Source organism: Guillardia theta, assembly GCF_000315625.1.
Source record: "Guillardia theta CCMP2712 unplaced genomic scaffold GUITHscaffold_31, whole genome shotgun sequence".
Lineage (NCBI taxonomy): Eukaryota > Cryptophyceae > Pyrenomonadales > Geminigeraceae > Guillardia > Guillardia theta.
This window is the reverse complement of record NW_005434643.1, coordinates 199,417-222,519: the sequence shown is the minus strand read 5'-3', so window position 1 is coordinate 222,519 and position 23,103 is coordinate 199,417. Positions and strand designations below refer to the sequence as shown.

The 23,103-nt window shown below is 53.1% G+C and overlaps 8 protein-coding genes across 8 annotated transcripts; 4 read left to right on the top strand and 4 right to left on the bottom strand.

Annotated features, from left to right (window-relative positions):
- Nucleotides 1-1,609: 1,609 nt before the first annotated feature.
- On the top strand, nt 1,610-2,380 carry GUITHDRAFT_107845 (hypothetical protein; the record flags this gene model as incomplete). The annotated part of the gene is made up of 1 exon (XM_005833153.1): nt 1,610-2,380. One exon carries the CDS (start codon nt 1,610-1,612, stop codon nt 2,378-2,380), a length of 771 nt encoding a protein of 256 aa, XP_005833210.1.
- Nucleotides 2,381-2,494: 114 nt separating this feature from the next.
- On the bottom strand, nt 2,495-4,378 carry GUITHDRAFT_86758 (hypothetical protein; the record flags this gene model as incomplete). Its single annotated transcript, XM_005833152.1, has 13 exons — nt 4,011-4,378; nt 3,883-3,957; nt 3,770-3,840; nt 3,653-3,719; nt 3,452-3,551; nt 3,359-3,400; nt 3,209-3,305; nt 3,073-3,157; nt 2,960-3,021; nt 2,815-2,909; nt 2,709-2,768; nt 2,612-2,658; nt 2,495-2,563 (listed from the first exon to the last, which is right to left on the bottom strand). Exons 1-13 carry the CDS (start codon nt 4,152-4,154, stop codon nt 2,495-2,497), a joined length of 1,014 nt encoding a protein of 337 aa, XP_005833209.1. The 5' UTR covers nt 4,155-4,378.
- Nucleotides 4,379-6,422: 2,044 nt separating this feature from the next.
- Nucleotides 6,423-8,338, top strand: GUITHDRAFT_70608 (hypothetical protein; the record flags this gene model as incomplete). Its single annotated transcript, XM_005833151.1, has 11 exons — nt 6,423-6,519; nt 6,597-6,729; nt 6,789-6,861; nt 6,924-7,033; nt 7,077-7,113; nt 7,164-7,223; nt 7,266-7,335; nt 7,391-7,465; nt 7,563-7,711; nt 7,859-7,985; nt 8,031-8,338. Coding segments are annotated over 11 exons (1,239 nt in total), but the record flags the coding sequence as incomplete, so codon positions are not given.
- A 266-nt stretch (nt 8,339-8,604) lies between these two features.
- Nucleotides 8,605-9,145, bottom strand: GUITHDRAFT_152427 (hypothetical protein). The gene is made up of 2 exons (XM_005833150.1): nt 9,031-9,145; nt 8,605-8,936 (listed from the first exon to the last, which is right to left on the bottom strand). Exons 1-2 carry the CDS (start codon nt 9,138-9,140, stop codon nt 8,630-8,632), a joined length of 417 nt encoding a protein of 138 aa, XP_005833207.1. The 5' UTR covers nt 9,141-9,145; the 3' UTR covers nt 8,605-8,629.
- Nucleotides 9,146-9,992: 847 nt separating this feature from the next.
- Nucleotides 9,993-10,370, top strand: GUITHDRAFT_152425 (hypothetical protein; the record flags this gene model as incomplete). The annotated part of the gene is made up of 2 exons (XM_005833149.1): nt 9,993-10,153; nt 10,197-10,370. Coding segments are annotated over 2 exons (242 nt in total), but the record flags the coding sequence as incomplete, so codon positions are not given.
- Nucleotides 10,371-11,497: 1,127 nt separating this feature from the next.
- On the bottom strand, nt 11,498-12,217 carry GUITHDRAFT_152424 (hypothetical protein). The gene has a single exon (XM_005833148.1). The coding sequence runs from the start codon at nt 12,199-12,201 to the stop codon at nt 11,548-11,550; it is 654 nt and encodes a 217-aa protein (XP_005833205.1). The 5' UTR covers nt 12,202-12,217; the 3' UTR covers nt 11,498-11,547.
- A 2,044-nt stretch (nt 12,218-14,261) lies between these two features.
- On the bottom strand, nt 14,262-17,882 carry GUITHDRAFT_138339 (hypothetical protein; the record flags this gene model as incomplete). The annotated part of the gene is made up of 12 exons (XM_005833147.1): nt 14,262-14,759; nt 14,826-14,879; nt 15,170-15,262; nt 15,408-15,485; nt 15,530-15,607; nt 15,836-16,135; nt 16,210-16,240; nt 16,288-16,398; nt 16,456-16,673; nt 16,745-16,820; nt 17,009-17,135; nt 17,183-17,882. The coding sequence occupies 12 exons, from the start codon at nt 17,880-17,882 to the stop codon at nt 14,262-14,264; spliced, it is 2,364 nt and encodes a 787-aa protein (XP_005833204.1).
- Nucleotides 17,883-18,282: 400 nt separating this feature from the next.
- GUITHDRAFT_107839 (hypothetical protein) lies at nt 18,283-22,352 on the top strand (the record flags this gene model as incomplete). The annotated part of the gene is made up of 19 exons (XM_005833146.1): nt 18,283-18,735; nt 18,829-18,930; nt 19,039-19,269; nt 19,314-19,373; nt 19,434-19,524; nt 19,570-19,622; nt 19,664-19,891; nt 20,007-20,153; nt 20,261-20,338; nt 20,433-20,490; nt 20,538-20,594; nt 20,696-20,787; nt 20,998-21,249; nt 21,298-21,396; nt 21,441-21,554; nt 21,597-21,687; nt 21,985-22,073; nt 22,214-22,249; nt 22,302-22,352. The coding sequence occupies 19 exons, from the start codon at nt 18,283-18,285 to the stop codon at nt 22,350-22,352; spliced, it is 2,382 nt and encodes a 793-aa protein (XP_005833203.1).
- Between the last annotated feature and the right edge of the window lie 751 nt (nt 22,353-23,103).

The following is a 23,103-nucleotide window of genomic DNA, read 5'->3' as shown; positions in this document are numbered from 1 at the left end:
TCTCTCTCTCTCTCTCTCTCTCTCTCTCTCTCTCTCTCTCTCTCTCTCCTCCTCCTCTCTCTCTCTCTCCCCTCCTCTCTCGCTCTCCTCTCTCTCTCTCTCACTCACTCTCTCTCTCCTCTCCATCTCTCTGAGATCCACCCATGGTACACTACCCCACCCGCCGAACACCCCATTCTCATTTCAGGAGAACCCACCCCACAGCAAAAGGCCATTCATCCGGACCACCGGATATTTTCCTTGAGGTTCAGTAGGGTACTGATAGAACCCCAGGCATGAATACTACCCATGGTCAGACCCCACCCTTCCATGTACCCCAGCTTTATCGTCTTGACCTTGCTGGGTGAGCGAGAGAAGTCGAGCAGATGATGCTTGTCGTCTTGTCGCCTCAACACACATGAGATCACATCATGTTTCATCCCATCCCATCCCATCCCATCCCATCCCATCCCATCCCATCCCATCCCATCCCATCCCATCCCATCCCATCCCATCCCATCCCATCCCATCCCATTAAGTCACGTCACATCACACATCCCATCACATTACGTCACATCACACTTTACGTCACATCACACTTCCGATCTCCTCTGCACTCTTCTCTTCTTCTGCACTCCTTGCTTCTGCTTGAATCGCCTCTTCTCCTCTCACCCATTTATGGCCCTACTAATCTCAAATGCTTGTCTCATTTCCACTCAACTCTACCAATCCTAGCCCAACGTGTCGAGATCCTTGTCGAGGGTTGGGCATCGACCATTCACGTCTCACTCCCTCATATGCTGGTAGTACAAGTTGTTTGTGTGAGAGAGATGAAAGTCGAAAGAGCAAGGATGGCGGACAAGTCGAACTGATGCAGCAGGTGGAGGCGTATAAACCAGCTTTTGTACATCAACACAGATCAGTACACACAGCTCTCACTGCAGGTATAATGTCTGCTGCTACCTCCCATGCTCGCCCTCTGACATGGCAACCTATCCGGTCCTGTCGTCACTGCGATCGAACTTGGTCTTGTCCTCGCAGACAACCCCAGCAACCTTGACAGCAGGGTTGCAAGTGATCATCAGGGAGCCAAACATCCTGCCTGAGTAGTTCCAACGAGTCAGAGCGAGTCACAGCGAAGAGGGAGAGTCGGTGTTGAGCGCATTGATACAATGTTCCTTGAGGAGATTCGAACTGGTCATCATTTACATGACTGCGATGTTGCAGCAAAGAGGCAAACTTCGAATACTCTCGGCTAGGTTTCATCTAGTTTTCTCAAGTGCCAGATGAATATCTTCTCACCAAACCGTCTCTCAAATCACTCCCTGCCAGCTACAAGTTCCGTTCCTGCTGTCTTACTCCTCTCCACCTCCCCTCGTCTCTCTCATTCTTCTCTCCCCTCGTCTCTCCATCCTCCCTTCGCCTGATGCATTGCTGTCGCTTCGACCCTCTGAGGTGGGCTTGTCAACATTTATGGGGGGTACAAGCAGAAAAACTTTTACAAGGACAGAGGGAGAGAGGGAAGAAGAGAAGGAGGGAAGGGATGGGGAGGGGCGGAAGGGAACCAGAGAGACAGAGAGACAAGGGGACAAGGGGACAGAGACCTTGTGCTGTTTGATCCTGGATCTTGATGCCATCCCGCGATCCTTGGGAGCCCCCGCGGCGATCGCTTGTTGTGCAGGAGATCTGTAAGAAAGTAGGATGCTCAGCACAAGAGGGGGATAAGATGCTTGCGGAAACAGAGCAGGAATTGATTTTACACGGTAATACTTCGGAGAGCACCGCCATGCTAGAGCATGCCGCGGCAAGCGGGATGTCACTAGCTACTCGAATGTTCCCCTTGTTCAGGAAGCAAGTTCACTTGAGGACCTGCGGCCTGGCGTCTCTCAGCATCTCGCTCGACTACCTGCTGGGGCACAAGTCGGTGTCGATCACTGAAGGCGACATCGAGGCGGTGATCAACCAGAGCTCTTGCTCTCGTGTGAGTGAGATCCACAGCCGTGGGATGACGTTGGCGGAGCTCTCCGAGGTGACCATGGAGGTGAAGAAGAGCACCATGGCCGCACCCATCGCGTCGGAGGTCGTCCGCTTGACAGATGAAGATTCTCTCCGATCTCTACTCACCCAACACCTGGCATGCCCAAGGGCGTCAGCCACCAGCGCTGTCATCTGCAACTACAGCATGGCGGTGGCGGGTCAAGGTCACTGGTGGGGAGGTCACTTCTCCCCTGCAGCAGCGATGGACCCTGAGACAGATCGCGTGCTCATACTTGACGTATGGATGTTCACGCATCCTTTCTGGATAGAGATCAAGAGACTCTACAATGCCATGGACACAGTCGACAAGACCTGCGGTGAGAGGCGAGGAGTCCTAGTGCTTCATGCTACCAGGGAGACATGAACCAATACGGAGAGATAGGGCATTAGCTTCATCGTTCTGGACACTCTCACTCTCGATGTCTATGTCATCTTTCCGGGTGTCCGAGCATGTGCACAGGAGTTCAGTGACTCTCCGTCAGACTCTGAGGATCTGCATCTGTTGTCCGAAACCGATGGCAACCCAATCCGGCTGAGAGGCAGACCACTGCAACAGCAAGCTCAGTAAGGAGAAGGAGAGAAGAGCCGGCAAGACCTGAAGTTGATTGATCTCACCCATGGCCTTGTAAGCAAGGATAGGATCTGTGAGAAATGTCAGCCACACGGCCGATAGCGTCCAAGGCTATTGCCACCTTCAATGGCTCGAGGAAGCGCTTGCAGGTCCCAGATCAAGGCATGTGCATCATCGCCGGCTACATTGGAGTCACTAATACACCCTCAGACGAACAGACGAGGTACCCGAGCAGATGTGGCAGTGGGAATGCGGTGCCCACGCGATAGCGTTGACACTCTGCTCATGTCCTTGGAGCTCCGCGACAGGGAGCGAAGGAACTCTGATGCAAAAACATCAGTACAACCACCGAATCTACACACCTAGGCCGACCGGATGTCCAAAATGACCACTGATGTATTGTCCATCATGAAAGTGGCAAGATAATTCGTATCCTGAGACATTTGTCAAGATAATACCATGAAGTAGAGTCAGAATGAAAGTACTTGTTTGTTCCAAGCCAGACGGAGCAGAGGGGGCGCATCTGGTGGAGTTGAGCTTTCGTAAATGATTGTAGAGTGTTCCAAGCTCCTGCAAGCCACACCGTGAGATCGAAGTGAGGAGATTTAGTACATCCAACACCTGAGATCAAACAGACGGACAGAGCCGTCAGCACCAACAGACGCGAACACTTCTGTGCCGCATGCAAATGCGATGTCATAGACTTCTTTGTCGTGAGCTTTCAAGAGGTCATCGTTATCCATCATCGCTATGCAATGAAGAAGAAGATACCTATCAACTGTGTCTTAGCTTGTCCGGTCTCGATGTTCCAAACTGAACACACGCTGTGAACACCAATGCTTGAAACAAGCGAATTCGGCATACTCGTGCATGTCGTGTCGATAGAAGAGGTGCCGATGATGGACGGATCCGTATCGTTCCAGTCGAACGAAGTCAATGGAGCACAAAATTCACTGTTCTTATTCTGGCAACATCCCACAGTCAAACGTAGCGAAGGAAGTTGCCAAGACATTAGGCGACAATTTCCGGCAAGCAATTGACATCATCCGAAGTCATCGCTCTTACATTATTCAGGAGCTTCTTCATGGCCACAGAAGAATTGCTAGAAGACGCGCCGGATTGAACTTCCCATCTATCAAAAGGTCAACAGATCTCCTGCCCAAGAACCTCCTCAATCCTTACAATCTCAGGTAATCCCCAGTAGTTGCAAGCAGATCCTTTTGGGTTCCAACTTTGTCTGGGATCCACATGATCTAAACAAACATTACATTCATTTTGATCCTCTCATGTAGAACCTTGGTTGTTGGGTATGGATGATCAAAAATTGCCGTCTCCTGAAATTGACCTTTGTTCTCGTTCAATTGAATAATCTGGATGAAATGACCATCAGAGGAAAAGCTTTCACGGCGCGAATAATCTTCACCTGAACTTTGTTGCTATATTCTTCGATGAAGCTGCCAACTGCTATTCTAAATCGCTTATCAGGACGAACACTCCAGCTCATTCCGTAGATCTCCCATGGAGCTTCATACGTAAAAATCTCCTTCTTTTTCGACGCCTCACCCATTCTGTTCGGTTTCTTTTATGAAATGATAGCTCAGATGCAATTCTTGCCTTGAAGATCGAACCGGCTTGGCACAAGCTTACCGTTAAGCTAACCGTTGAGCCTCAGAGAGCAGGGATTGAAAGATTTCAACACTCAGCTGTTTCTGCACAACCTGATCTTTCCAGACAACGTCTTCAGACAAGCCTCAAGTCGTGATAACCAGGAAACATCTGCTCCAAATTTCTGGATACCACATATTTCAGAAACAACAACTACAACTTATGTTCACATCCAAACTTGCATCATTAGAGTAAGATTGAACCATAAGCATCCACACAATAACATTCATGGATCAGCTACAGTGATATTTCACAGAATGAAGAGCCTTCACAGAATCGTTCTCCAATCAAAAATCAAATCATCGACATAGTCCCGGTCGTCATTCATCCGTTCCTCACTCAAGAGCGCACAAGCGAGGAGATGATACAGGTAGTCTTGTACGCCTTTGCTACCCTCGTCTTTGACTTTTTAACTTCATCAATATGGTATAGGTTGCTTCTTCTCCCGTCCTCTCACGCGATGTGATGACCTCGCACCTACTTGAGCACTAAACCGCTCATTGCGATAAGCCTCACTGTTCAAGGGGCTGTTAGTACTGAAGCTACGATGTTTGAGATGGACCGCTCTTTTCCATTCCTTAGTTCACACAACCTCTCCCTCTCTTCTTTGCTTCTGCTAACGTGTCCACCAGGCCATGCCCTTCTCCTCACTCTGCCTCCATGCCCATACAGCCGCTCCCGCCGCTGCTGCTCACGTATCCCTCATCCCCGCTCATATTCCACCGATTGAAAGGCGCCCCTGAAGGCGCCCAGAAAGGCGCCCGGCACTGCAGAGGCGGACTCAGCCTCCGAGTCGGACAGACTCACTGAGTCAGCCCGCAGTGCCGGCTGGGCCGGCTGGCGGCGGCCGCGCGGCGCCGCGCCGGGCAGGCGGCCGGGCTCCCGGAAACCGAGGCTCCGAGCGGCCCCGGCGACGGGAGTCGAGCAGCCCGGCCCGGCGGCCGGTGACCGGGCCGGCGGTGACTGTGACTGCCCGTGACTGCCAGGCCGGCCGCCGGAGCCTCGGAGCCCGGCCTGTTGCGCCGGGCGGCGGGTACGGCGCGAAAAACCGGGCGGCACCGTACCCGTAGGGGCCGGCGGCCGCGCCCCCCCCCCCCCCCCCCCCGGGTCGTGCCTTTACTCAAAAGTGTGTACTACGGTACATGACGATGCCGGAACTGATCGGAACGGCCCGGGACCACCGTCCGTCACGGGGGGCCCGGCCACCGGTGGCGGCCGGCCCCGGCCGCCGCACTGCAGCCTCGAAGTTCTATTACTAGTGCCAGGGTGGATGTGGAGGGGTGATTTTACTAATGATTTAAGGGGTACTTGTGTGAGAGGTGATACGACCCCACCATTTCACTCCATGATGGCCGGTGGTCATGGAAGGTACCCCTTGTGTCTCCAAGCTGATACGGTGACCTGAGGGGGTGGACGAAGGGACCTGAGGGGTAGTAGAGGGTTTGAAGGGGTAGCAGCAATACGGAGGAGGTAGGGTGGGGTAGTGACATGCTGGTTTGAGCGCCGTTCTCATGCCGCAATCAGATACGAGGGGTGGAGCGATATGATGCTGGTAGATGATTGTCAAGCGACAAACATGTCGAAGTAGCAAAGTGGTCCAGTAGTTGCAGTCTGTCCTCACTTCCAGCGATCCCCAGTGAGCTTCAGATCTTGAAAAAAAAGGCTGTAGCTTCGCATGAAGCACTACGATATCACGATCTGATCGCTCCGCCAGGTTTTCCTGGTCTAGTGGCGATGCGGTAAAGACATATATCCAGCTCACTGAAACAGATGAAGCAGCGCAAAACTGCGGCGACAGCATTGAAGGTGTGTGATTGAAAATATCTGCTTGCGACGTTGTTTTTCGATTGAGATATCCCAGCATGCCCTTGAAGTTTTTACTTACAGGAAAGGGAAGGGAAACGGCCCTCGAGCTTAGCATCAGAGACCGAGACCGAGACCGAGACCGAGACCGATATCGCTGATGGGTATATGGCAGATGATCATCCGCCAAGATCGAAATCAGAAGTATTGTCCTTATGTTGCCTCGATTGCGATAGCCTCACGCAAGTGACAGGCAAATCTGAGTGAGAAGGGGGCTGGCTTGTTGAGCCCAAAGACCCCCAAGATAGATCCTCATGCAAACTTTGAGAACCTTCAAGCCTTGTCAAAGTGGTTTCCAAATGCGTACAAGGCCCCACAACAAGAAGAGTCTCCAGAGGTCATCGCAGCCCGAAAGCGACAGGAGTTCTGGACTCGGACACGATGGACTTTCGCCATGTTCATTGGTATGGTTATCATTGTCGACATTCTCTGCGGATGTCTAGCTGCTTTCTGACTTACATTCTCTACCTCCCCTGCGCAGGATTCCTGATCGTGATAGCCAGCGGCCAGATCTACGTGATGGCTCTCATTATTTGCATCAAAGCTGGTATGTTCAAGGAGATCCTCGCGTTGAAAAGAAACAAAGAGAAAGACAAGCGAATCCCTTGGTTCAGGTAATCATTTCCGCCACTCGAAATCATCCGCGCGTCTTCGCTAAACATGAAGTTGACAGAACGCTCAATTGGTACTTTTTCGCGGTTACAATCTACTTTATATACGGGAGGATTCTCCAAGGTCACATACGGGTGATCTCAATGCATGCAAAATGTTCTGTACAGGAGATGAACAATATCTCGATGCGCCATAGGTTGTGCATCTTGAAACTCGTCTGTCGTTTCTGGTGGGATGGTTGAGCGATCATCATGCCTTCAAGTCCTTTGCTTTATGGTGCATTGGATTCTGTACATTCATCTTAAGGTCTGGATCGGCTGTTTCCATTGTCTCTGAGGATACTCTGCAGTCTAGAGAAAGGGACATATAAATATCAATTCACACAGGTGCTTGCATTGTTATTCGTAATGTTGGAAAACTGAACAATGGTGTCAAGTTCGGCTGGACTCACATTACGTTACTAATGGTGGTTGCGACGGCATCATGCATGATCAAGGTTTTCGGAACTCTCTTGCACAACACCGCTCAAGTTCTGCAGAACATGTATGACGGCATGATTTGGTTCTTCGTTCCAGTGTGCCTCGTCATTTGGAATGACGTGTATGCATGTAATATTCTCGTTTCAGACAAATATAGAACCCTGACGCCTTTCCTCTCTTGCAGATGTGTTTGGGCGATTTTGGGGCAAAACGCCTCTGATTAAACTTTCACCCAAGAAGACCTGGGAGGGTTTCATTGGTATGATCTTTGATGTTGCATTGATTTGGCTTATCCTCTGTACAGGTGCATTCATAACAACAGTAATCTTTGCACTTTGGTCTTACCTCCTTCCCAGATTTTACAGGATTTGCTGACACGTTGGTTAGGGCGTGCATGCTCATGTCAACCTTTGACTACATGATCTGCTCCCAAGAGGAACTGACCGTTCAACCGTTTCCTGACCTGCATTGCAAGTATGATCCGGTATTCATCGCATCAGTGCCTGTTAAGATGTAAGCAGACTTTCTGGGTGTTGTCTTGGTTTCTTTCGAGGTTTCTGAGTGCGGCTGTAACAGACCCACATGGTTGAGTTCCCTAACTGCATTCTTGCCTGAAAGATATCAATTGGGTATTTTTTCTTTTTGTTATAAGTTATCATCTCCTTGTAACGATCTTGCAATAGGCAATGCGATGATGATAATGCCGTTTGTTTGGCACGCCATCAACATGGCAATGTTCGCTTCATTAATTGCCCCCTTCGGCGGATTCTTTGCATCCGGTACAGTATCCCCTTCCTGAAATTTTGATTCTAATCAGCAAATAGGATTCAAGAGGGCATTCAGGATCAAAGATTTTGGCGATCTTATTCCCGGTCATGGTGGCATCACTGATAGAATGGACTGTCAGGTTGGTTTAAGAATGGGAAACGAGTCAGTAGAGAGGAGGGCTGGGATTAGGAGGAAGGGTAGGCAAGAGAAGGATGTTCAAGTGATCTCTGTGTCCATTGTCGCTAAATGTTGTGAGGGCAGATCATCATGTCGGTGTTTGTTACTGTTTACCGAGCGACGTTCATTCACTCGCCGAAGCAACTCTCAGTCGCTCGAATCCTCTCCCAGGTGGGAGATATCGTGACAAGTACAGTCGCATGCTGATGCTATCGGCCGCAACAGGTGGATATGCTATCAGAGCATGACAAGAAAGAGCTCCTTCACAGGCTCCAGGTTAGTCGTTGTTCTGTTGTCCTTTCAGTCACTCGTTGAGTATCAGGCGGCGCTGAGCTGATTTCAGTCTGAGAGTTCGTTGCTCGTTTCTAGCCTACTAGTAAAGACACTCGAGGTTTCATCAACTGCTCCAATTCGAATCTCTCTCTGTGATATTCCTCATACTTGTTCTCTTCTGGTGTCACAAGTTCATTCAGAGTTTCTAGTCTGATTTATTCTGCCTCCTGCGGATTTCTGCCTCTTGTTCCAGTCTCCGAGTCATTTCAACCTGTTCCTGCATCCTAACACGCTCTTGTTCATCATCATCATCATTCTTCTTGCCTTGATCATGCGGCGCATTGATATCGATGAGCCCAGCAGCTTGTGCTTTGGTCAACTCGGTGATGAAGAAACGGACAGAGAAGAAAAGTCCTAGGGCGAGCAGAAAGAAGATGTAGGTGTGGATGTTCCCGAAGTTTGTCAACCACATCAAGAAGATGATACAGAGAAAGAGAGCGATGAAAACGTTGCTGCAACACATTCAGGGAGTCAGAGGTAGATGGTATGAGGTGCGAACAAGGATGTGCAATGAGGTACAAACACATGCAATGCACTTGCACTCACTTGAGAACTTTCTGCATCCCCGCTGACATGCTGCTCCCAGGCTTCATCAACCATTCCACAAGCCATGAACCCGCTCCTCCATCTGTCCCGCTGCTTCCTTCCCCAGCCATTTTCTTGAGGGCACGTGGGGGATGAGGCCACTGAGTACTACTCGGCTGATAGGCGCTGCCCCGGGCCCCGGCCCAGGCCGGGCAGTCCGACGATGCCAGAGTCTTTACTCAAAGTTAAGTAAAAAATCAGAGAGTAGTAGTAGTGCGGTCCCGGCCGGGTGGCACCGGGTTGAGTCCCAAAATAGTTCGGAGAGCCTGACGGCGGAGGACCCCCGAAATAACATCCGATCAATGACCGTACCGTACCCCACCCACACCTCGAGTCCGAGCACCGGGTCAGGAAGGTGAGGTCAGTATACTAGGGCCAGCAGTCACACGTCAGTGGTGGACTTCGAAGGCATCCGACTAGCCATGCCCCCCATCTCCTAGGCTGAGGACCCCCGCCCGCGCGTGAGCCCGTTCCGAGTTCAATTAGACTACCCACCCACCCCTCAATAGCCTCACGGTTATCCTAAAATCCGATGATACTACCGGTGCAGGGAAGAGGCCCGACGTCACTCTCTGACTGGGGGTGAGGTGGAGGCGCCGGAAATAGAGCAGGGGGGTATAAAAAGTGGCAGAGGGAGTTTGGAAAGGCATCCCCGCGAGGTACGCAGATGCGAGAAGTTGATATGAGATATCGTGGATATGATACACGTGGTGTTGTCTTCGTGTTATGTTCGGATTCGATTCATTGATTCATTAGGAAACAAGGCTGGTGTTGGTAAACGTGACGTGCTCAAACTGTTGCACTGCTTGTAAAACACACTTCTTGTTGTGACTGCACGCCTCAAGTCATTTTCTGTGCATGGATGTTGATTATATGTGTTGTCTTCGTCGGAGATTTGAAAAATGGGCTCTTACAAATGGTTTAGATGTTCTCCATCCTCGAGTCTGTTGCCTTCGACACCGGCTACGCTGGTTCCAGCGGTATCCAGCCCCAGTCCTGGGAGAACGGCAACGGAACCTCCTACATCTACTTCGGCTCTGGCCAGTTCGACGGACAGGGTTCCGGCCATGACTTCTACGGAACTGTAAGTCTGCGTTAAGCGCTTGAATTTTCTCACATTTTCACAGCTCTACATGCCCCCCACCGGCTACGTCAACAACTGCGACGGTGGCCGCTCCCACACCTACTGTGACTACCGCCAGGAGTAAGCTTTGGAGATGTAGAACTTTTCGCATTCGTGAAAGCGTTGCTTCTATATTAAACATGTATCTCTAAACTTTATTAAAAGCATATTTTTCATGATGAGCACATCCCTAGCGAAGTACCTGTCGGCCGTGACTGATAATCACATGCAAAAAGTAATTATCAAGAACACTCTATGTCGAGGTTGTAGCGCATTCCATTGAAGTAGTCGGGATCACACATCTTTGTTCAGGAAAAGCTGACTTGATCCAAGTGCTGTGTATGTATTTTGGAGTCTGTATAATGTTGGATGATGAGTAACATATGAGGAAATGCTCCATGTCCGCATCGGTACGTGATATTTTGCAGCCTCTTCTCGCCCTTCACAGACTGTTTTGTCTGCCAGCATGCTTGCTCTGGGCTGCCTCCTAGCTGTCGGGCTTGCTCAATGTCTCAAGATGTTACTGTTTGCACGTTGAAACTACTTCTTTGTGTTCCTTTACTGACCTTACAACCCTCTGCCACTCTACAACTGTAGCTGCATCCTGCCTCATCCCTAAGCTTCCCTACCTCTCTTGCTTTATTGCGTGTGAGTGGGTGAGCGACAGGGGAGCTCAGTCAAATCTCCAGTAGGAGGGTCGGGTATACCGGAAACAGTGTACGGTAAAGTGTATTTCTCACTGTTGTCTGAGTCTGTCCCTGTTGCTGTTTGTTTTGTTCGCACTCTTGTTTTCACTGTGTCTCTGGCTGTGCGCTGTCTACTTTTCTGTTTTGTCCTGACTGCCTCTACAATTCCATCTTTTTTCCTTTTCCTTCTCTCGCTCCACCGTCTCTGTTTGGGTTCTCTTTGAATCTCCTCTTTGGAAACTGTCTTTGTCTATGCTCCTCCCCTCTTTCGCTGTTTTTGTCTCCTTGAATCTGTGTGTGCGTGCCTGCCTGTACATTACATCTCCGATGTTCTTATGTTCACTCAGTTGCCTCCCTCGTGTCCTGTGTGTTCGCTTCTTACACAGCAGTATCCTTCAAGCAGGTCAGACACGAGCTTTCTCGAGTTGAAATTTCGTTTCTTTCCTCCGAGTCATGCCAACGTATACTCCGCTCACAAAATCATCAAGTGGTCTTCTAACATGACCAACCACAACTTTTGTTTGAGCAGCTTGCCATGCTAAGGCTCTCCCTATGCTTGCACATCCATACACAAGAACATCAACTTCCTCTAAAAGATACATATAACAGCACGATCCTGTACAGCAAGGACAGCTTTATAATCCACAGAACTCTATTTGTATGATTATTTTACTTGTAAAATCCCTCAGCGGGTGCCATGATCTCACTGTAGTGACCCAGCTTGGCCTTGAGAGCCTCAAAATATGCTTTGAAGCCTTCAGTCTTGCATAGAACGCAATCCCCGCACTTGTTAAAGAGGGGGCCAGTGTACCCGATGAAAGCAAGATCCGCAATGTTGGGTTGCTCTCCACCCAAGAATGGCCCACCACTCCTCTTCAAGATGTGCTCAAAAGCAGGCCACACATCCTCGGTCCACTGCTTCTCAGCAGCAGCCTTCTCTTCATCGGTAACCGGCCCGGCAAAGCCAACCGCTGGGTACAGGATCTTGTAACCCGCAAGCTTCACGAAGGTGTTGGCATGGAAGTCAAGAGCAAGATCGCAGAGGGCACGCTTCTGAACATCCTTTGGATACCAAGCTTCCAACCCGTGCTTGTTGCAGATGTATCTCATGATTGCCTTGCTCTCCCACAAAGTGAACCCCTCGTCGTCCATTGTAGGAATGCAGTGCATGGGGTTCATCTTGAGGAACTCGGGGGTCTTGTGAGCACCAGCCATGAGGTCGGTGTTGACAATCTCCATCTCGATGCCATTGTTCTTGCAGAGGAACTCGATGGGAATCACATTCCCGGAGATGGTAAGACCATAGATCTTGATGGGTGCCATGGGTGAGCTGATCCTTGCGGTGACCCGCCGGGTTTTAATACAATGCCTCCATTCACCCCTACCCCCTCCTTCTCCCTCAGCCCTTTTAGAGACCCCTACTACCCTCCTCTACAGACTAGTTATATCAATGTTAACCACCCCAGCGATCACGGAATTCATGACCAACGAACAGCAACGGGGTGGGGTAGGGGGTGCGCTCGCTCACGCTAGCAGGGTAGGGTAGGATGTGGAGTGTAGGGAGGTAGGGGTAGGTTGGCGGGTAGGGAGTAAATGTAGGCATGTAGGTAGAAGTAGTAGGCGTGGGGTGGTGGGGTAGGTAGAAGTAGTAGGCGTGGGTTGGTGGGGTAGGTAGGCGTGGGGTGGTGGGGTAGGTAGAAGTAGTAGGCGTGGGTTGGGGGGGTAGGGAGTGCTGGTAGGCGTAGTCAAGTCCCATTGCTTGGATGTGCAACCTTCGGAGCAGTATCCAAGTATCCTGGCCGGGAGGGGGGTGGGGTTGATAGGTAAGGGTAGTCAGGATGGGAGAATATGGGGGTTCAAGACGATGAGATTTTGGGAAATGGGGGGTAGGGTATCCTTTCCGGGGAAGTAAAAGCGGGGAACCCTGGAAGTTCTCGAACAGAGGGGGTTCGGGTGGGTTCGGGTAGGTGGATAGGAGGGTGGGGTAATGAGACACGTCATCCTCGCAGTGGTCACGGCATGTTTAAAATGATATACCTTAGAGCTAGCTAGAAGACCCGGAGTGCGCGGCCAGTCAGACTCACTGAGCCGCCGCAACGTTCCGAGTTCACGGCGGCGGAGCGGTAGATAGTCACGGTTGACCGTATCGAGTCGGACTGAGCCTAGTACAGTACGGCCCGGCCGCCGACCGTCGACGGACCGTCCGACGGCGTTGCGGCACTGATGATCCGAGCTGTCCGACCCGGTGACCGTCAGTGGGCTCGGACGGTGGCTGGCGGATCGCTCGGCGAACTTCGGAACTTCAACGCCAGTTGACAAGCCTTGAAGGAAAACCGGTGTGCACGCCGACGGTTTCCGAGTTCGGTTCCCCGGCGGTCCGATCGGTCCGTCGGGGAGTCCCGGAGTCCGACTACGACTCACCGTCAGTGTGTTCGGAACTGAAGCCGCTGAGCCTGAGCCTGTCGGCCGACGGTGGCACCGGCGCGGGCCGTGCAGCGCCCCCCGGCTGCTGACGCCGTTCACGACCCCCGTTGGCGGCCGCACTCGCGGGGACACTCACACGCGGCGGCCGGCCCCCGGGGGCCCGCCGCCCGCCCCCGGCTGGGGCGCCGTGTCCCGCCGCCGCACCGCCGGTCGGCGGGGGCGGGGCCGGACTAACTTGAAGTCTAACTCCGGCAGTAACTTACGCCGGTTATCTCATGCCCCGGGGGCCCTCCGGGGCCGACTCGTGCGGCGGCACCCCGCGGGGGGCCGGGGGCCCGCCAGTCTGAGTCTGATCCACTGGCGGGCGCCCGAGAGGCAGAGACCGTCTCACCGGGGCTGGGCCGGGGGGTCGGATGATCTGGCCGACAGCCACGGTCGCGGCGTCGATCATGCTCCCAGTCCGGTGATCAGGGCATGCCGGCTGGGAGGCCTGCCAAGGCTACTAGCGGCTACACGGCGGTGATCCGGCTCGGATTCGGCGGATGCGGCCACGGGCCCACTGCCACCGTACCCGGTGATCAAATTGCCGCCCCCCGGTGTTCAGCGGCTGGCGCGACGGGCCGCGCTGGCAAGCCACGGTGAAACGGTGTTGCCGCCGGTGAGTCACGGGAGTCGGGTGAAGTCGGCCCCCTTGGAACCGCTCAGCCAGCGCGGACGGCCGCCACTGCCCGGCCACCGTGTCATCGCTCGCCGTCACGGCAAATGCTCCGACTCGTTGGTAACTTGGAAACATAGACTAAAATATATTCAGCCCCAGCCATGCAAGTCTGAATGTCCGACCGGCGGAATTGACGATTAGCAGCTCAGCTGTCGCTGCGCTCACATGGGGTCAGTGATGATGGTACGTCGGAGACCGGACTCGGAGTCGGAGGTTCGGGCCGCCAGGCTTCATGAGGCCTTCAAGATGACTCCGACGGAGAGGAACGCTCTGGAGGAGTGACAGCCTTCTCGGTAGAAGATGGAGGAGAGGCCTGGCTGATTTGCTCGTGACTGTCGTACAGCCTGCCCGCAAAGTCAAGCTCGTCGTCGATGTCTGAGGCAGAGAGGGAAGAAGTAACGAGCTGCGAGTCGTCCTGCCCGCGGACGCTCATCCGGGGAGCCTCTGCCGCCGTCAGGTTGTGTCCGATGATCACTTGCTCCTCTGCCTCCTTGTCCTTGTCCTGTTCATCCTCCGTCTCTTCAGTGGACTCCTCCGTGGACGTCGCGAGATCGGGCGGGGCATCTTTGCCCATATAGCTGCGGAGCATCCTCTTGTCATCTTCGGAGGAGGAGGAGCTCTCTGTGAAGCTGAAGCTGTCATCCGGGTTGTCTTCGATTTTCCTCATCACTCCATCCCAGAAGGCGCCAGGGGGAGGAGGAGAGTTCCACTTGCTCCAGTCCAGGTTTCTCAGGCTGTTCTGAAAAGTTCAGCACATGACATGGGAAGGGCTTTGAGGAGAGATGAAAGAAAAGGAGGAAGCCACCAACGTCTCTAGAGCTTGCGATGGCTCGACGATGGCCAGCTCGCTCCCAGCATCCTGCAGGATAACGAATCAGAGAACGAGATGGGGATGAAGAGACAACGTGGGCAAATGTCGAGTTTCAGGGGGAGCAAGAGGGATGGTGAAGAAGGGGTGGAGGTGTGTGTGTGGGAGAAAGGGGAGAGAGGCAACGAGGCAGAGGGGGGAGAGGGGAGTTGGTTATTCATGATGAAAAAGAAACGGTACGGAGGGAACGAGGGGCAGCAACGAAATGACAGAATGAGGCAGAAGACGGGAAGCATCAAGACAAATGAGGATGGAGAAAGCCCCCCAGCAGATGGTGTTACGTAGAGGCTAGCAATGAATCGAAGGTCTTGTTCGACGGGCATGTCGTACACAGTCAACTCGTTCAAGAGGACTCCGTTCTTGACGAATCCGACCTGCAGGGAACCATCCCATCAGTGCAGTCTGCTCTTGATCAAGCTGATCACTCCTTCATGTTGTTCACATGTGCTCCTCATCCCCGCATCATCTCATCCTCTTCCCCCTCCTCCTGTCCCTGCCCCTCCTGCTCCTGCCCCTCACCTTCCTTTGCTGCAGGTCAAGCAGCACTCCTATCTTATCGCCGTAGACTGTCTCAACCGTCAAGCTGGATCGCATCGACTTGACATCTTACAGAAGTTGCGGGTCTTGTTGGGAAACATCACCTCTGGGTTTGGCATGCGCATGGAAACAGCAGTCGGGTCCCAGCCCCACTTGAGTTTTCCGTTCTGACACCAGACAACCTGAGGTGCATTGTAAGCTAAGGTTGAGCAGCCAGTGGGTTGTGGGGCAAAACGGACACAAGAGGGCATAGAGGAGGAAGAGGAGGAGGAGGAGATGGAACACAGGCGCTGAGAGGAAAAATGGAGTGACGAAGGCCATACGGAGCTGAGTTGGAAGGGGAGTTAGATATTTTGGATGAAAGGAGGAGGTGATCGCGACTGAAACGCTACAGCCTTTCCGCAACTCACAGCATTGAGCGGGAAGGTGACATAATCGAAGTCCAGATCGTCATCGCTAGTTACACCTATCATGAGGAAAATAGGGGAGCCCCACCCTTTGATCTTTTCTGCTGTCAGCGTTCTCGGAACCTCTACATCGCAGCATTCCCTTACCTCATACTCAATGTAGTTGATCTTCACCGTTTGCTCTCCGCTGGTTGTCATGGGCCGGGTAGTCCGAGCAAAGCTGCTGAACCGGACGAAATTGCTCCAGCCATGGTATTGCTCTCCTCCTCTACACTGAAGCACCTTCCCCGCCTCCTCGATTTTCTGAGAATGACAAGGTCAACTCAAAGGCGCAACCGTTGGAATGCACGGGAGGACAAAGAGAGGAGGAGCATCACCAGGTGCCGTCCAGCCGTCTCGACCTCGAACCTGAGGGGCAGCGCGTGAGTGAAAGAGGAGTTGGAACAAACCATCACCTGTCAACGCAGACTGCAGCATCCTTCCACTGTCCAAAGAACAATCCATCTACCTCTTCAAGCTCCTCCATCGATAGATCCTCCTCCAAGTCTTCTGGCGGCACCACGTTTCTGCTCGAGACGTCAGTCCCCTCTGCCACCTGCTTCCCCATGTCTCCTCCCAGTCACCCAGGGCCTGGAGGAGGGTTGAACACAGTGACACGCATGTGGGGAGGGATAGGAGCAGGCTGATAGGGAGGCAGCTGCCCTGTCGGGCCCCCAGGCAGCGACGCTTCGGATGGAGCAGCATAGACAGGAAGAGAAAACTCCTGCTGGCTTCCTCCGATGCCTCCTGCTCTGTTCTGTTGCGCCGCGTTCGGGTCCATAGAGATCCTTTGTGCTGAAGGCTAGCGGAGCGTCAAGCAGGAAGGAAAAGGAGCAGCAGAAGCAGCGAGGGGGGGTGGATAAGCTCTCTTACCTCTCTCTGCCCTCCAAACTCCATGTTTCTTCCTCCGACTCCATAAGCATTCGCTGAAAAGACCATGAGCTTGATCCTGCACGGCAAGAGGCAGAGCAAGTACAGTCTGGGATCAATGTGGATGTCTGTGTTGTCTGCGATACTTGTGAGGTCTGGCTGTTGTCGTCTTCTTGTCCTGTATCCTCCCCTAGCTCGTGCACAACTCTTCACAACAGATAAACAGTGTAAGAGGTCAAAGGAACCGAGCAACCATCCCTCGCTCACCTGTCAATACCAGCAACATCTGGTGCACCCAGCCTCTTATTTTTCTTGTTCTTCCCATCGTCGTCATCTCCCACTCCCTTGGTAATGTACTCGTCCAGCTCATCGTCATCCATGTCCGACAGTCTCTCTTGAGAGGCGATCAGAATGTGGCAGTGGAACAGGAGGAAGAACAACCTTCAGGCTCTAGCTGCTTCGTCTGCCTTCGCTTCTTCGAGGTCGCCCAGGCAAGCATGCTGTTCGCAGCCGCAGGTGAAAGAGGATCTGCCATGGCTGATGTTGCCGTGCCGAGCCTGTGAAAGCTCAGTGGAATGAAACTGACCAGCATGAGCAAGTACGCGTTCGGTTCCAAATCGTCCTCTTCATCCTCGAACTGCCCTAGAATGTCTTCAGCGTCCTGCCTGTTGTCGTTCGACCCGGACTCCTCATCTTCCTCCTCCTCCTCATCCTCATTCTCGCCATCGTCTGTATCCGAATGCCCCACTTTCTCCTGTGTGGGTTGTTTCGCTGGCCTCTTCGCTCTCCCCCCTGACAGTCGCATGAGACGGGCGGGCCTACAAGTTTCCACCCGCAGACAGGAGGAGAGCAAGTACGCATCTCCTCCTCTTGCATGTCCTCCTGCAGTATCCCCCCCCTCCTCCTCCCTTGCCATGTCTTCTCCTCCAAGTCCTCGGCATGAAAGTCGATTGCGGCAGGGACAGGCCCCGTCCTCTCGCTGCATGCCTCGCGCCCTTACTCCCGCTAACCCACGTGCGAAGGCGACTAGAGCATCCACCCTCGCCATGTCGACTCGTTTCCCGCCATCTTCTCCTCTCATAGTTCCGACCCCTCCCACTATCTCGGCCAGCACCACTGCCATCAGCACTGCCACCTTCATGATCCGCCCACTGCTCGGCGCGCGATAGCCAACCCGCCTCAAGAAAATACAGTGAACCGGTACCTCTTGCCCTATATCACACTGCTGCCCCCGTAATTTGAATACTTGAGTAAACCTTGATGCTGACCCATCGGTGGGCAAGGGACGAGGTGCAGTAGCAATGGATAGAGGAGGAGAGAGTCGGGGGCGAGGGACGGGGGCGAGGAAGAGAAAGGGATGGGGAGGAGGACGAGGAAGAGAAAAGAAAGGAGAGACAGACAGACAGTGGAAGAGGAGGAGATGGGGGAGGTGCTATTGCAGTTTTGTCATCACGCCTTTTCTGAATGTTGTTCGGTCTGATTCACTCACAGGAGCAGCAAAGGAGAGACGCTGAGGCTTCTACTTCAAGTCGCCCTCTAGCATGGCCGAGCTCAGCTTCGGTCACAACTTGCGAGCGAAGAGGAAGGAAGTCATCAACAACACCTTGAACTTCCTGCCATGGGCCCAAGGTTGCTTCACAGCCTGTGGGCCCACAGGGTTCAACAGCCTCGAGACGCTGGCGCCAGCCAACACGGTGAATTTCAACAATGCTCCAGCAAAGATGCTCGGGATCGCCCTGCACGAGTACGGATCGCCGTATCAGTTCAAGGTCCAACTCTGCAACCTCCCCCGAGAGATTCGAGACTTCGAGGTCCTCGTGCAAGTCCAGACGGTCTCCGTCAACCCGACAGACTGCAAGCTGAGGAGCGGGAGCCTGTCCCAGCTCTACCCGCTCTCTCTTCCTGTTCTCCTTGGCTGCGACTTCAGCGGCATCATTGTCAAGGCAGGATCGGCGGTTCCGTTCAAGGTCGGGCAGAAGATCTTCGGGCGTCAGGTCGGTCCTTGCACAGCGTCCTTCTCCCTGCTCCTGTCTTGGCTTGTCGCTGTCTGCTTCCTCTAGTGCTGCTGACACGATTGCTTCCTCCAGACGCTGGACAGGATCCGTGAAGTTCATGGGACGTATGCGGAGTACTGTGTGGCAGACTACCATGAGATCGCTGAGATGCCGGAGGAAGCGAGCTTCGAACAGGTTGGTGGCGAGAGAGTCAGGCAGGGAGGGAAGGAAGGAGGGAGATGAAGGAGGGAGAGAAGTGAGAGGATGGAGGGAGAGAGGAGGAAGTGTTAACTCTTGCTGCAGGCAGCGGCTGTGCCTTGGGCAGGCCTTACAGCTTACGCGGCACTGGTGCGGGTGGGGGGGATCTCCTACAAGAACTCGACAGGAGGGAGGAGAGCTGTTCTTATACTTGGGGGAAGCGGAGGCGTCGGGACGTTTGCCGTGCAGATAGCGAAGCATTATCTTCGATGCCACACTACAGTGACATGCAGCTCGTCGAACGCTGAGATGATGGAGAAGATTGGCGCTGACGAGGTAGATTGAGAGGTTGTACCGAAGTCTCGTCTAAGGTCTGCCAGATCGTCAACTACAACGACGTTAACTTCTGGGACAAGATCAGCAAGCCGATCTTAGGGCAGGTAAAGATTGAGGGCCGCAGACAGCCTCCTTGTATGTTCTCAACCCTTCTTCCTGTGCAGGGCAAGGTCGGCTACAACGTCGTCCTCGACTGTGTCGGAGGAGACGATTACTGGCAAGCGTGCCAGCCGCTGCTGGTCGAAGATGGATCATGTGAACGCCTAGAGGGCTTCGTGCTGATCCTGACGTGCAAGTCAGATGTAACCCTAGTGGGAGCGGAGAGATATGGAGGCGAAGAGAAGTCAGAGCCTGTGTGAAGAACTTTTCTTCGCTCACTGCCCTTGTTTTGCAGAGAGTACAGTGTCGGATCTGCAATAACTGCGCAGGTCAGATGGTGGTGTTGGTGGTGGTGATGATGATTATGATGATGGGGATGATGTGGATGGGGATGGGGATGGGGATGGGGATGGGGATGGGGATGGGGATGGGGATGGGGATGGGGATGGGGATGGGGATGGGGATGGGGATGGGGATAACGATAATGGTGGAGATGATGGTGATGATGATGATGATGGTGATGGTGATGTTGAGACGATGAATGATGAGAAGTAATGAATATGAAGATAAATGATGATGGTACAGACGATGATGATGTGGATTGTGATCTTGTACTTCTTACATGCAACATTGAACAGATGCAATCGGGGATCAGGAGAGGTCTTGGACTGATAGGGGCCAGCAAGCGATACACCGTCTTCACGCCATCCATGACTAATAACGAGGACCTCTCAATCCTTGCTTCCCTGATGCGCGAGGGCAAGATGGTGCCTGTTGTCTCAAAGGTATGCAGTTTGCAGCCGTTGTTATCACTGCTGCTAGTCTCTGTTCTTGTGCTGCCGATGAAGATGTGAAAGCGGAGGTGGACGCAGTTGATTCCTTATTGAATCAGAAGTTGAATGTAGTTGATGTCAGAAACCTTAGTGAGGGTGTCGTGCCGAAGGATTGGAATGCTTGCAGTCTGTCTGGGGTCTGTTTTGATGTACTTGCTGCCCTATGATGGTGCAACTGAGATCTTTGTTCTTGAAGACAACCAAGTAACATGTTGCTGTCTATCTCAACAGATGTACAGCATGTATGACATCATCGATGCACACGAGCATCTCGAGACTCATCACGCCGGTAGCTGCCGTTGCTGTTCTGACCTGAGGGTCTAATGTTGCGTGCAGTGGGCAAGTGTGTGATCCAGATACGGAAGACTATCCCCGAGGAAGAGGACGAACAAGGTGAGGACGCCTGAAGCAGAAGCAGCAGCAACTGCTGCTTCTATGTGCTGTTGTGCTGCTGCTGCTGATGCAGCCGCCGCAATGTGGCTGACTTGTCACAGGATCGCAACCCGATGACGACGATGACAAGGAGATCGATTTGGCAAACATGGTGCTAGATAAGACAACGATGAGGCTCGTTCCGAAGAACTCGGTGAAATCCTTTCCTCCTGCTCCCCCTGCTGCTCTTGCTCCTCCTTCTCATGACGACTTGTCTGAAGCATCCTTTCCTTCCTCCTTCCTCCTGCCTGTTTCCTTCTTTCTTGCTCCATCCTCCTTCTCTATCTTCCCTCATTCCTCCTTTCTCCACCTGCATCTTCCTCTCCCTTTCTTTCCCTCTCGCTATGAGTGACGCGAGGAGCAGGCGGGGGGCATGGACGACGCGCTGCGGCAGAAGCAGCTACAGGTCACCTCGAAGCTCAAGCACAAGACCAGAGAGGAGGATCGCGACCCCCCCAAGAAGGCTGTCAAGTTCCAGACCGAAGAAGAGGAGCTGGGCGCAGCAGGCGATACAGAAGGGGGCGCAGCTGGGGAAGGGAGGGGGTTTGCGGGGAAGCTCAGCAGGAAGGAGCAGTACAGGATGGCAGTGCTGCAAGCGCAGACGGAGCTGCTGGAGGTAAAGCTGGCGCGTGCGATAACGTGAACTGACGTTTGCTGCCTGCAGCAGGAGGCGAACGCCAAGGTGAGGCGGGAGGAGGGGGGGGACGATGAGGACGTGACAAGCATGCGACAGAAAACTTCTCGCAGCGATGAAGCAGACGATGTTGTTGTATGAGGACGAGGAACTTGTTGTCTGACTCTGAGCAGGAGGAGCAGGAGGATGGAGGGGGAGACGACGAAAGTCTGCAGGCCATCCGGTACTCAGGAATGCTGAGGAAGAAAAAGGAAGACCATGGGATGTTCGAGGACCCGTACAAGACGGTCAGTGCTGGAGCTCACTTATATCTCTCTCACACTTGCCAGATGTGCATGGCGACGCTCGATGATGGGATCTTGACCCTGAAGATGATTGTCAACGGTGAAGTCACAGACAGTCAGGAGATGTACAACCTCGGTGAGAACAACACTGAATGACGAGCCCTCGCCCGCCCGCTCTCGCTCCCTTCGCTCTTGCTTCCTTCCCGTTCTCTTCCCCCCTTCTATCCGTTTCCGACTACTCCCTCTGCTTGTTTCCATTTTGCCCCTGTCCTTGTTCCTGCCCCTGCCCGTCTCCTTCTTCCCCTCGCTCTCGCTCTCGCTCTCGCTCTCCCTCTCCATTTCTCCCTCCCTCTCTCTCTCTCTGCCTCTTCCTGCTGTGTTTCTTTCCTCTCCACCTTTCTGCATCTCCGGCCCAGTCGTGATGGAATGGCAGGGGACGGATGGAAGCTCATCATTCGCGACGACAAGAAGGATCGCTTCTCCCTCATCCGCAGCAGCGGCTCGTCGTCCGAACCAACTCAAGTGAGGCTGACGAAAGGATGGGAGCAGCCGAGGAGGGGAGGAAGGAGGAGGAAGGAGAGGAGAGGAGAGGAGAGGAGAGGAACGAGAGGGAGAGAGGGAGAGAGGACGAGAGGACGGGATGGCTCCTGACGGTGCGCTAGATCACCCTCAAGGCGGAGAATAGGATGGAAGGAGAGGTGACTTGGCACAGCCTCTTGCTCCTCGCATCTGCCTGCTGACGCGTGCCAGGCATGGATCGAGAAGCTGACGGAGACAGCACGATGGTTCGGGGAATGGTGAGAAGAGACGTGGATGGAGGAGAAAGACATGAAGCAAAAGATTGAGATGATGATGGAGATGATGATGGAGATGATGGAGATGATGATGATGGAGATGATGATGATGGAGATGATGATGATGGAGATGACGATGGTGGTGGTGGTGGTGGTGGTGGTGGTGGTGGTGGTGGTGGTGATGATGATGATGATGATGATTGCGTTTATGGTGGCGGTGCTGAGAAGGTTGTGCAAATTTCTGATAAACCACATCTTTCCAGCATCAGGCAGGTCAATGCTGCGCATGAGCAACAAGAGGAGCAGTCAAGACCTGTACGCCAACCCTTCCTTGCTCCTGCTCCTCCCTCATTCCTTCTCAGCAGACGAAAAAGGGCGAACAATGTGGAATCGGTATGGTCCTCCGGCAGACTAAGGTTCTTTCTGATCTCTTCCTTTCTCTCCTTGCATTTCTCTTCCCCATCTCTACTTAAAATCTTTATTGTTTCTCCTCTCCTCTCCTCTCCTCTCCTCTCCTCTCCTCTCCTCTCCTCTCGGGTCCTTTCTGGAGAAGAGCTTAATAATCCCTCAATCTCCTTGCCTTTGGGAGCCTAGATCCCGAGTGACTAGGAAATCCAAGGAGACATGGGGTATAAGAATAACCTCGGGAGAGCTTCCTTTATCAGAGGCTGGTAACGTCATTTTCTCTGTCAATAAGGCCTCCATCTCCATCTAATAGCCTAGATCTCAAGGTAATCTTGCCCCTTGGACCAACTCGG

Coding starts and splice junctions, on each gene's coding strand:
- GUITHDRAFT_152427 (XM_005833150.1), bottom strand. CDS start 9,140: ATGGCTGGGGAAGGAAGCAGCGGGACAGATGGAGGAGCGGGTTCATGG. Junction 8,937..9,030: donor GGGATGCAGAAAGTTCTCAA/GTGAGTGCAAGT, acceptor AATGTGTTGCAG/CAACGTTTTCATCGCTCTCT.
- GUITHDRAFT_152424 (XM_005833148.1), bottom strand. CDS start 12,201: ATGGCACCCATCAAGATCTATGGTCTTACCATCTCCGGGAATGTGATT.